We start from the raw sequence: 12,746 nt of genomic DNA on the forward strand, positions 1-12,746 counted from the left end.
GTTGCTAGAAATACTTTCAAGGTGGTATTGAGCAGAATTACTTTTAAATTCCATGTACTTTGGCTGTCCTGTCCTTGCTGGTCTCTGACAGTGATCCTGAATGCTTCTCCTTGCAGTGCTGGGTCCTCTTGTCCTGCTGGACGACCTTCCGGAGAGGGACGGCAGCTCTTAGATGCGGTGTGTTTCTGTCCTCAGGTCTGTGGTTTACCAGCAGAGTTCAAAAGAGTCCGCCACCCTGCAGCCGTTCTTCACATTGCAGTTGGATATCCAGTCCGACAAGATCCGCACAGTCCAGGACGCGTTGGAGAGCCTGGTGGCGAGAGAGTCTGTCCAAGGTTACACCACAAAAACCAAACAAGAGGTGTGTTCACAGTGGGTCTTGAGCCTCTCTCCTGGGACACTCTGCTGTGAGGGAGGGAGCACAGGATCCAGAATGAAGAGAGTGGGTTTGAGCTCTGCCTCTTAAATTGGTTGCTTAACTTTTTTGGACTGAAAGCTTCCACATTTTTAGAATGAAATGATTTTTAAAATGAAATGGTAGAAACAGATGATCCTCAGAGCCTCCTTTGGCTCTAAGTCATGTAACGTGGTCGTGATCTTTTGGGTTCTTTATGCTGAGCTGCATTTCGTTTTCTGGCAAATCTAGTCATGGCCCCACACAATCTACCTCTAACAGGCCCAGTAGCTGATTTACATTCCTGATACCACAGAGGACAGTTTCATGAGATCAGTTAGGATATAAAAGATATTCTAAACACATCTAGTTTGCATTTGGCTGTATATCTTCAGGGACACTGAGAAATAGAAGGTAATTGTTTTGGTGGCTATTTTTCTTTGATTTGATTTGAAAAAGGTAAACTCTTTGAGTCTTCCTGTATTCAGGAGCCAAGAGGAAGTATACCTGCCAGCTCCGTCAGGAGAGACTGACGATACTCTGCACCCTGAGAGCTCATTAGTTGCTGGCTGTCCAGATGTGCCAGTCTGTGCCCGTTTCCTCTGCTGCAGTAGAGAGTATCTTCTCTGTTCTGTACCTTAGATTGTGGCAGTGAATTCATAAAGTGTGTCGGGGAGGTGGATGCAGGCTAGTTAGGACAGTGCTTTGACGGTTGGGAGTATTCCTTTGAAGCTTGATTTACATGGTCATGTGTAGTGGCCACACGGTGAGCCAGAGCCCAGCACAGAAACCTGGCCCTTGCCTTGCAGCTCCTGCTGCACGTGAGGAAGAGCAAAGGCTGGGCATGGAGACCTTCAGCTCTCCTGGGCACTCCTACTTTGGATCGGTCAGGCCAGCCTCTTGGGGGATCTGTAGAAGTTATGCCTAATCTTCCACCAGGCTTTCTGATTGCTTCTTGTGGGCACTTTTGTTCAGACAGTGAGAGTAGCGGGAGCTGGAGCAGAGTCTTGGCAGGTGGCTTAGAGAAAAAGCTGAGTCTGGTGGTGGGACCTGTTGGAAGAGAAGGGATAGGAGGTACCTACTCTTGGAGCTCAGTTAGTGTGGCCAGATTATGTACGAGGCTGTGGGGACTGGGCACTGGGGCAGCTGTCATTCCAGCGGTGGCACTGCTGTCCTGTGGCTCTGCTGCTCTTCTGGCACCTCCCTTGGAGCTGGCTTCCTGAGTCCGTGGCCACTGGTCCTGGGGGAGGCGGTCAGCCTTTCCCTGGGCTACCAGGAAGGCCTCTGGTGACATGTCTGTCTCCCTCTTTGGCTCTTGCTTCAGTTAAACTGCCTTTTCGGGGTGGGCAGGGTGGGGCATGTGCTGATGGAGGTAGTGGTGGTTGTGGTTGTTGGCCAGTGGTCAGAGAGTGGTGAGGAAAAGGTGGTTTATTCTAGATAGCAGGAAGAATTCAAGAAAGAGGTGGCATTTTGGTGGAACCTTAAAGATGGCAGAGAAGGATGCTGACTTGTTCTAGCTTCATGACTGCTGTAGTGTCAGGAACACCGGGAAGGCGGCAGGGGTTTGAGGAAGGAGAATTTTGGACATCTTGTACAGCTGTCTGTGAAGCGCAAGTCACATGTTTTCTGGAATGTGATTTTTTTTTTAATTTACTTTGTAAAGTACCAAATTTAATTTTACTGTATTTTTAGGTCAAATTTTTTTTTCCTATGGGAACACATGAAGATCCACGGGAAATTTGATTATACAAAACAGTAGCTGTATAATAAAGGTCTGGATTTTTTTGGGTGATTAGAAAGTGTGCCTTGATACATCTGGAAACCCAGAACACGTAGTTAAGAATTTCAGATAAGCCACTTAGCAGAGTCACAGGTTGCTAGCCCCGAGAAACCGTCTAGGGGTGCTGTAGTCAGACTCTCATTTCACAGGTGAGAAAGCTGGAGTCTTTTCATCACCATTGCTGATTTAATGTGGAGCTGTAGTCACACTTTTTATTCACTCGCAAATTATTGTTGGGTGTGAGGCACTGGACTACAGAGTCTTGATGGGAAGACAGGTGTAGAAGGGTCTATAAACTTAATAAACCCCAGCAGTGGTAACCACTAGGCTTGCTTCCACGCCTGGCACCCCTCAGACACCTTCAACCAAATACGTATAAAGTCCTCTGAAAGCTTTCTGGGTATTTTTTTAAATATGCCACTGTGTTTTGAGTTGTCACTTCTAACAAATATTTCTACAGAAAGTATTTTTCATGTAAATACAGGAAGCACCAATAGTTTGTAAGTACAGAGAACAGCAAATAAAAGAGTTAAGTATTGTTTGTGAAGATGCATTTTAATAAAAAGCATTCGTTAGACCTGTGAGGGTACTTAAGAGGCATTTTTCAGTTGATAAAACCAAAACTTACAGAACTAATGGTTAGACTAAACAGCTTTAGGGTTATTTAAAGCATCTAATTCAAGAAACACTGGCCTTAGTTTTATCAATACTGTGAGAGTTATTAAAAATAAGCAATTCATGGTATTGCTAAGTTAGCTTTTAATTTTTATGCCAGTAGAACAAAGGTTCTTAACTTGGCCCAGGGACCTGAGGGATCCTCTGCAGTTGTGTTTAAAGGGATATGTGCATTTTTTTTTTTTTTAAAGAAGAATGTCTGTAGCTCTCAAAAGACCCTGTGACTTGGGAAGGTTTCAGAAGCGCTGCCCCGGAACTTAGAGCCTTTGAATGGACAGTGGCCATGGAGCCTGCTGCCTGGGGTGAGACGCCCTTGTCTTGTGTGCTTTGTGTCTCAGGTTGAGATCAGTCGAAGAGTGACTCTGGAGAAACTCCCTCCTGTTCTTGTCCTGCATCTGAAACGATTTGTTTATGAGAAGACGGGTGGATGCCAGAAGCTTATCAAAAACATTGAGTATCCTGTGGACTTGGAAATTAGTAAAGGTAATGAATATTTAAAGTACAAGCTTTTATAGTGACAGTACTCTGGAAATCAGTGAGCCCTTGATGCTTCAGCATTTCTGTGTAATGTCAAGATTCAGGAAATTCCCTATCGTGACTTTGTTTTGTTTTGTTTTAAATTTCGTGACTTTTAATAGGCTTTATCTTAAAATTCTCATTAAAATGGACTTTTAAAAATAAAGGCAAAAATGAATAAACCATGTGAACTTATTACTAGGTGAGAAAAATGTTTTAAAAAATAGAAATTTTATAGATGAATAATTTACCTTATACGAAGTATTAACAGCTGTGTGGACCAGCTGAGAATCTTGTTCTGGATTGTTCTGTTTTGCATGGATGTCCAAAAGTATGGAGCAAAAACTGAGCCCAGCAGGCGTCCTACATCTTCCAGCGCCCCTAGGTTAACCATCTGGGTGGATTGACGTGTATGATTTTTTAGACTGGTCTTATTAGCTTGTCTTTTCTTGTTACATGTATTTTTATATCAGCTGCCACCTCAGATGCTTTCTAGATAGAGAAATGACCTAAGTGAGGATGCTGGGTGCGGTGGGATAGCCTAGATCATGGAGTGGACTAGAGCTCCTCCAGGGTTCACCTGGCGCCTCTGCAAAGAGGAAACCACCTGCATCAAGGGTGAAGGATGTCCCAGTCACCCCGGCTGCATGACTAGCAGCCTAGTCTTTGCAGAAACCATCTTACTGTTAATTGAAGTGTTGTGGTCTGATTCACATGTAGAACATTTTAAATCTTAGGCTTTCCAAGGCTGCTTTGTTTTGTTTTGTTTTGTTATTTTCAAGTGGGCAGCTTTCTCCTGTTTTTCAGAACATCTACTTGTAAGGAGTTTCTAGTAGGAGCTGAAGAGGCTCAGGTTATTGCTCCTGTCCTTCTGATTGGGTGGGTTGCTGGTGACATGCACTGCTATAGTGCACACCTGGATTTCGTTGGGGCTCAGTTTTTATGCAGAGAAAGGGATGGAATTCTGTTGGGTCACTCTGGTCCCCTGGATGGATTACCTTTTGTTTCTGTGAGGCCCTTCTGTAAGTACTTTTATAGATTGAAGCTATTGATATTTTGTTTTTCAGAACTGCTTTCTCCAGGTGTTAAAAATAAGAATTTTAAATGCCACAGAACCTATAGGCTATTTGCAGGTAAGTAAATTTGTGTAACATTACTTCCCTATTAAAGCAATGATAAAAAGGGTTTATACTCAGGCACAATTTTGCTATGATACTGCTTAACATAGAGAATAGATTTTTGGTATCTCTGTGGTCTTTGTAAGTCAGAAAATCATTTGAAAATGTGTGTTTTACCTAAAATTTGATGTGTTTGGAATTTGACAATATGCTCTTGGCTGTAAGCTCAGCTCAACCTAAGACCTCGTTAGCACGATTCTTTGTCTTTGAGTCAGAGGAGTGAGGTTGGCAGGCTGGCACTTTGACAAGTGTGAACCTTCCCAGCTACAGTCATAGTGCCTATGGGGTGACAGTGACGCGGAGTGGCCCAAGCGAGGCCAGACTGGCATCCAGCTTGTCCTCCCTGTGTGGTGCCGCTAGGTGTGCATGACATGGTGGCCCAGCATGGGGGCTCCTCAGTCCCAGAACTGGGGGCCCTGAGACCTCCTGTCTCCTGGCTGGGCTCCTTTGGGAACCAGCTTGTCTCCTGCGCCTTCTCTCCTTCCTCCAGCCTCTTTCTCTTTTACAGCTTGAGTCTGTTACGCCTTTTGAACAAAGCTTTGTATGTCTTTTAAGAGTTGGTGTTTGCAACAATTGTGTTTGCTTTTCTGGCTGTTTTTATTAGAATTTTCTAGCTTCTGTATCACCTCTGGTGTTGCCTCCAGTGAGCCTGTTTGTAATTTTAAATGACATGTTCTTCATTGACCTTCACACATTTGTTGAACTTTTTTACTGGATACTTATTATGTAGTACTCCTCTGTTCCTTCATCTGTCCTGAGAGGTAAGTGGAGGTATCCACATTGTATAAAAGAATAAACTGACACTCATAGGGGAGCATTCACCCTTAAGTGGTGGAGCAGGGCTGCATATTCCTGCCCTTGGCCCACTGCTGAGGTTTTAGGATAGTGGACTGGGCACTGTCAATGGATGGATTTGGTGCCACATTAGAGTTTGGGTCCAGCCAGCTCTTTCTTCCCACCAGTACTCTTCCTGCAACTTTCTCTTCTCCCTGAGGTGGCTGATCCCAGCCTTGTCCCAACCTGCTGGGCACCGCATTGTCAGGATGTGTCCAGCCTCTCCTGGACCCACCTTGGGCTGGAAGCTCTGAGGCCTCGGCTGATGCCCAGGCTCTGCAGCCTGCAGCCTGCCTCTGAGACCAGATGGGTCCCAGTGTCCAGCTAGGGATTTGGCACTGAGGTCCCGGGGGATAAAGTATTTCTTTGGGTCTCCCTGCAGCTCTCCTCCCTTGGGGCCCTCGCCGGGGAAGGTGATGTTAGGGGCAAAGTTTAGGAAGTCCTTGTCTTCTGGTCCAAGGGCCCTGGTGTGAGTGTGCACTCCCCTGCCTGCACCCCCAGTCCTCATCGAGAGTCTTCTCATCTCAGAAATAAGGTCACTGGATTGGTTGCAATTTTCTGTAAAATGTGAGTAAAGAGGTACTTTTAAAAAGTGATTCTGATTGTGGGGCAAAGAAAACACGTGTGAGCTTTTTGAAAACTCTGATTCTCAGTTCTATGCCTGTGACAGGAGCTTGGACATGTCACCATGTTAGTTACTTGAGAAACCTGAATACGTGTGGAGAGCTCTTCTCCTGAATGTTTAGAGTGAAGCATCTTGTAGGAAACACACATCAGTTAAACCCACAGGTCCCTTAAATACTGCTGACCTGGTCACTTAGAAAACCCTCTCATCCATGTCAGTTAGGTCTTGAAAGTGAAGATCCAGGACAGGAGCCCCCAGCTGGATTTGAGCTCAGAGGGACATGCTGGTGTCAGGGCCCCTGTTGCCCTGTGGCAGCTTCTCCATCGTCGTGGCCTGCAGCACGAGTTGAAGCCGTGACCTTGTGTTGTTCCCATTGCCGGTTTCTCACCTGATGGCCCTACAGTCTTGTTGTCCCTGTGTGACTAGTCCTGTTTGTTATTGGTGGGTGGGCCACAGTATCCGCTGAACCCCAGCACACAGGCCTCTTTGTGCAGAGCCTGGATCTGTCCAGAGACTGAGGCCACCGCTGTCACTCCCTCACCCGCCCAGGTCACCGGCTCAGAGTGAGTCTGACGTTCCTCAGAGTGCTGGCTATGGCCAGAGCACAGTGATGTTGAGGCGTGTTCATGGTTGAAATTTAGGCTGTCCCTCTCCAGGTGACTGTCCTTCATGCCACTCCTGGTAGTGCACGGTTCACCACAGCCGCACTGCCGTCCTCTGCCCCAGAGTCTCCCTAGAGACCGTTTCCGTCTCACAGGCGCATGTGTGCTGCTGGCAGGGCCGCCCCCGGCCCCTCCTCTTCATAGAGGGGGAAGGTGGTGTGTCTTCCAACAATTACGTTTGTTTTAGGCCTTTGACTCAGGCTTCTTGTGTAGGGTACAGGATTTTTTTAAAAAGTAAATAACAAGTGGTATTTTTTTCTCTTAAAACATGGTTGTAGAAAACATGGAAGTTTTTTTTAAAGGAAAAAATCATAATGACTAGTGCCATGTCTGCAGTCACTCCACTGCTGCCCACTCGGCCCAGCAAAGCTGGGGCGGGCTGTCCTCATCATAGGTGACAGTCCACGGAAATCCTAGGGTTCTTGTATTTTCATGTAATGTAAGCGTATTCCTTCACCACCACACTCTATCTAATCTATGAAAAATTCATCTTATTGTAATGTAATGCACTAATCATTCCTTCTAGTGGGTATTTAGGCTTTCCATTTTTTCACTTTGTCCAAGATTCAGACACTCTCTTGAGAACAGTCTAGAAGTGGAGTTGGCTCAATCAGGGCCTGATGTTTGGGGTCTGAGGTGTGTGTTCCCAGAGGTCGATTGGTTTGCACTGCTGATCGCTGGAAGTAGGGGTCGATGGTGCATCTCCTGTGTTGTGCTTAAACTTTAAGAAGTAAAGTCGTTGATAACCCCTGCCTAAAGGGCTGACGGATGGGACCACCTTATTTAACTGTCAGTTCTTTCATTGTTTATGAGGATTGAGCATTTTAAATGTTACTAAGATGTATATGTATAACTTTCTATTGTAAATTGTTTCAGGGTTTGCGTTTAAATAACATGACTTTGTAATTCCATTTCTCTGTCCCGCCTGTTTGTGTTTAAATAACATGACTTTGTAATTCCATTTCTCTGTCCCGCCTCCTTTGGTGTGGATGTTTTGCAAGAAAGTGGGATCTGTGGTGGGAGCCGTTAGCGCTGCTGGGCTGCCCGCTGCAGCGCTCCCCTGACTGGGCACCCGTCGGCTCTTTTGCAGTGGTCTACCACCACGGCAGCAGTGCAACGGGCGGGCACTACACCACAGACGTCTTCCAGATCGGTCTGAACGGCTGGCTGCGCATCGACGACCAGGCGGTCAAGGTGATCAGCCAGTACCAGGTGGTGAAGCCCGCTGCTGAGCGCACAGCCTACCTCCTGTATTACCGCCGAGTGGACCTGTTGTAATGCCGCGCTGTGTGTGCCCAACGCCCGCCTGTGGAGCACCCACTCTTATGACTTCCTTCCTCTCTTTAGTGGCTCTTTAAAGAGAAACTCTCCCTTTTGCAAAAATGGGCTAGAATGAAAGGAGACGCCTTGGGGTTTGTGCACAAGATACTTTATGTTGACTTCTGACTTCCAAATCAAAATCATTTGGTTGAAACAGACTGTCGCTTGATTTAAGAAAATACACAAAAAAACATATTTCTGAAATAATGCCGATTCCTGAGTAAGGAGAACTTGCATTGATTCCCAGTCTAATTGCATAGTAGAATAAATCCTGCACCAGCAACAATACTTGTAAATTTGTGAAAATGAATTTTATCTTTCCTTAAAAAATGAATTTTTTAATCCATCACACCTTCCTTCCCCACCCTTTAGTTTTTGATAAGTGATAAAAATGAGCCAGTTACCAGAGAAGAAATAGTTCTTAAGAAAAATAAACACAAGAAATAAGTTGCTGGTTCCTAACAGGAAAAATACATTTTAATAATTGTGCGATGAGAGCTGCTTGCGTACACGTTGCAGATCAAATATTTGGAGTTAAGAGGTTAGTCACATAGATGGGTGATTGTAACTTTATTGCCATTAAAAGATTCAAATTACATTCATGCTTCTGTGTACACATAATGAAAAACGGGCAAAATAATGAAGATTGATATTTCCTTAAGTCTGCTCTGTTTAATTCTGCTGTCTGCTCTTCTACAGTGCCGCGTCTCTAACTGTACACAGTTTAGTGATATCTAGGAGTATAAAGTTGTCGCCCATCAATAAAAATCACAAAGTTGGTTTAAAACTGTGTGCGGTGTTTCTTTGACAGCAAACGCTTTTTCCAGTAACCAGAATCCAAGTGAGTACGAGAGGGCTGCTGGATTTCACATACGCCCCTGGACCAAAGCTGAACCAAGAGTCAGGTTCTTCTTGTTTAATATTTCCAAAGTTATCAACTGTCGTGATTTGGATAAGTGGATTTTTTTTTTTAATTTTCAAATAGCAGAAAAGAGGAGGTAAGCTCTCTCTCCTTTGTTTTGTCCCCAGCACTCCTCAGTGTCACAGAAGTGGTAGGTATAGGTCATGGCTGAGCATCTCAGCTACACCTCCGGACACCACCCTCAGGTTTGGAAAGGAAGCCCTTTCAAGATGGAAGAAGCGGAGAGGAGAGACCTCATCCACACAGTCAGGCCCTCCTGGTGGCTCTTGTGCCCTCCCAGAAGGGCCCGTGCAGACGGTTCAAGTAGTGCGCGGAGATTCTGCTCAGAGAAGCGGCTTTACACTGCCCAGCGCTTCTCTCACCATCTGCTGTTCTGATCATAGCCGTGTGCCACTCCAGGTGCAGAGCTGTCTTAAAGCTACAGTACGAACATTGCTCGCTTAGCCTACTTGCCTAGCTGTAACCCTGCTCTGATTTGCTTAGCTACTTACAAAGTTATAATTATCTTCTCATTAAAATATTGTATGATTCTTATGGAACATGTGGAGTTCGGAAGCAGCCCACGCTAGCAGTAGCCAACCACAGATGATTAAAGGCCTGATCCAAAGCAGCGCATTGAGTTCTGGGTTGTGATACTGTGAGCCGGGTCATGTCCGTTCCAGACAAATGGCTTATCTGTCCTGAGTGTCCAGCTACTGACATTGAGTAAAGTTGTTAGTGTCCCGATGAGTCAGATTGCACCCTTTCCAGAACGAGGCCTCTGGGAAACGCCGTTCACAGGAATCCAGAACGAGAGACCAAACAGTGCAGTTATTGGTACACCAGCCTACTTCCAAGTCTTAAAGCACATCCTACGGATTTAGAAGAGAAACATCTCCCTCGAATGTTGCTCCAGGGTTTCTCCATAATCTTTAAATTGCTAAGTTACATATTTTGTCAAGCCCAAACTATGTTGGAAATGACTAAGATATTGAAAACTTCCTTTGAAAGGTCTCAAGTCTCTCGAAAGTGCTTAGAGATGAATTAAGTCCAATCCTGTGTCTTGGTCACCGTGTAACGTGGGGAGATAATGTATTCACTTTTGAAGTTGCTGTCCCCTAGGGTACATCAGTGTTTTGGATTGAGCCATCTGATAGCCAGCAAAGAGTGTGTGTGTGTGTGTGTGTGTGTGTGTGTGTGTGTGTGTGAAACATGAAGGCTAGCTTTGTTTGAAAAAGCATTCACAACTCATACCACCTAACAGCTCCGATCATATTTTTGACAGAGGTACAGCCTCACAGTTCTCTTTTGTTTAAGTGGGATCAGCGGCCCTTCCTGCAGATGAAGAGCAAAACTCAGAAACGGACAGAATTTGTAGCAAAGAGCTGCCAGTCTGGGATTCACAATGACCTGCATCTGGTCTCTGGAGTGACTGACTGGCTCTTGCATAGAGAATCCAATCTTTGTACAAATACAGCAATTTTTAGGGCCTGTCCGTGTTCTTGGGATTTTGAACTCAACGTTTAATATTTTGTGCTTCAGTGTTAAGTATTCTTACAAATGTCATGGACTGCTTCCTTGGTTTTAGGTCATTACAGTTTGACCCATTAACAAGGTGTTGGGGATACAAATTTCGTGATTTTCCTTCAGTAGCATTTAACGTATCTTAAAGGCGACTTTTAAACCACTGTGAATGCTAGGCTGTTGTTAGATGTATGTTACAGGGAGACTTTTCTTCAATATGTGGAATATGGCTAACAGGACTTGGAAGTTCTCTTACAAGAATAATGTAATCAGGTTTATTGATTTATCTGTATGATTTACCCAAAGCCAAGAGGTGCATGTGCCACTTTCAGAAGGAAAGAATGAAAAATGGCTGTGTTTTTATTGTCCTGTTTGTACAGCCTCACTTAGCTGCCCAGAGTCTCAGAGCAGCTGTCCTCCTTTCATTTCTCGGTGTAGTCGATCACGTCATCATGGTCTTGCTCATGGGTCCCACGAATAGTAACTTTGTAATCAGCAAATGTATCATTTTAGGTCTTTTCCTTAGTGGAAATTTCTGGTTCTTGCTCTCATAGGCTGCTTGAACTTCACCTGGCCAACTAGTTAGAAAGCTAAGATGGCAAAGTCTCTTGCTCTGAATTAACCAAGTACACCCGTGAGTTTAATACCGTGCAGCTAACCAGCTAACTTGGAGGAGTCGGTGTCATCCCAGTGTGGTTACATCAGTCTAATGGTTTATTAAGCTTCGTCCATCAGGAGAGATGAAGACTTTGCTATCACTTCTCCTCTCAAGAAGGAAAGATACCTGTTGACTGGCCCCAGTGAGGACAATGCCCATCGCATCCATTTCCTAAGGGTCAGGGGTCTTAGGAAACATTCAACGAAATCTTAGTATTTTAAAAATAGTCCATGTATTAACAGCCTGTTCTACGTGTATGTAATGTGTTTTTTTCTTTAAAATCAATCACAGCAAATTGCCAAGCGGGCATGCTTTTTCCTCACCAAACGTTTTCTCTTGCTTCCTAGTTGGACTGACTATTCCCATCTCATCTATATCTTTTGAAGAGAAATGTTTTTGCTTAAAAAATGAGATTCGCTTTGTAGCTTGGCTTCAAACCAGTGAACATATGCGTGGGCCCTTTTCCCATCTTTCACTCTCTTCTTACCCCCACCCCCACAAGAAAGTCTATTGTCTTGATTAGTGACTTTGGGTTCCTTTAAGGAGATTTAAATTTTGAATTTGTCGGTAGTGGTTCCCTTTTGTTTCACAGACGTGGCCAGGCCTAGCACTGTACACTGGTCATAATCAAGGATGACTTATGCTAAGCGCTGACTTCCTGAACACAGTGGCATTTTGTCAAGTGGTCTTCCCTTGGAAACAGCTGGCAAGTAAGCTTTTAAGTCAGTGGGGTTTTGTTTTTTGTTCTCATTAAGGGAAATGTCCCTGATCCTGGCTGCTGTGCTTTTTAGGAAGTATTTTGTTTTGACTCGAGGACTTCACATCAAGTGGTACCATCCAAGATGTTTTCATTTTTTTGTAAACTATTTTCTCGTAGCCTGCATTTAAGTGCCTGCTCTTCGTCTTACTGACCATTCGTTGGGAAAGTACTTGTTGGTTTTCTAACAAGTAAATATCAATGGACCTCTGTTTATCCTGTGATATCAAACCAATCGGACGTGTGTGTGCATTTGAAGAGTTCCCAGATCCCTTCTTGAGGATCTACCTGTGTTCCTGTGCATGTTTGGGAACTGCGTGAACATCAATCCTGAGTTTTTTGTTTTGTTCTTTTAGAAAATTGCAGTTGGATTTTTGTTTTTCAGACATCTTACCTGACGCAGAGTATTTCAGGTTTCAATCGCTGGGCCATCTGCATGGCTGTGAAGTGTTTGGGGCTGCCCCAGGGTTCGGGGGTGGGGTCTGCCAAACCTGACCTTATGCCCCACCTTTCCTTCAAAGAAAGTACGTCTCACATATTTCCTGAGTGTTTTGGGATTCTTTCCATGATTTAAGAAAAAACTGTCCCGGGGGAGGATATAGCTCAGTGGTACAGTATGTGCTTAGCACGCACAGGGTCCTGGGTTTAATCCCCAGTATCTCAAAGAAAAAACTCGGTTGTTTTTTTTTTTTGTCTGTCTGTTTGTTTTAAAAGAAGATTGAGAGCCTCTTGTGTGAGCATGGATTTCCTTCCAGATTTGAGAATTGGTCCTCATACATCCCCTGTTGTCAGCAGTGGGCCAGACTCTGATACCTGTAGGGCCAGATTTGCTTTCTGCTTATTTTATCACTTGGCAGCTGAAAGCCGTGTACTCCAGTGCTCTGCAGGGTAGCAGTCGGTGCCTCTTGACTTCCCAGCAAAT

General features: G+C 44.7%; 1 protein-coding gene across 1 annotated transcript in view; it reads left to right on the top strand.

The window, feature by feature from the left end:
* USP10 (ubiquitin specific peptidase 10) overlaps nucleotides 1-8,771 on the top strand; it is a 66,853-nt gene extending 58,082 nt beyond the window's left edge. The window contains exons 11-14 of the mRNA XM_072967848.1: nucleotides 196-361; nucleotides 3,188-3,332; nucleotides 4,433-4,498; nucleotides 7,755-8,771. Of these exons, the coding sequence (XP_072823949.1) occupies nucleotides 196-361; nucleotides 3,188-3,332; nucleotides 4,433-4,498; nucleotides 7,755-7,942 (565 nt within the window). The 3' untranslated portion in view covers nucleotides 7,943-8,771. The remainder of the gene's footprint in view (nucleotides 1-195; nucleotides 362-3,187; nucleotides 3,333-4,432; nucleotides 4,499-7,754) is intronic.
* The last annotated feature ends 3,975 nt before the right edge of the window (nucleotides 8,772-12,746 follow it).

Source organism: Vicugna pacos, chromosome 9, assembly GCF_048564905.1.
Source record: "Vicugna pacos chromosome 9, VicPac4, whole genome shotgun sequence".
NCBI classification, from domain to species: domain Eukaryota; kingdom Metazoa; phylum Chordata; class Mammalia; order Artiodactyla; family Camelidae; genus Vicugna; species Vicugna pacos.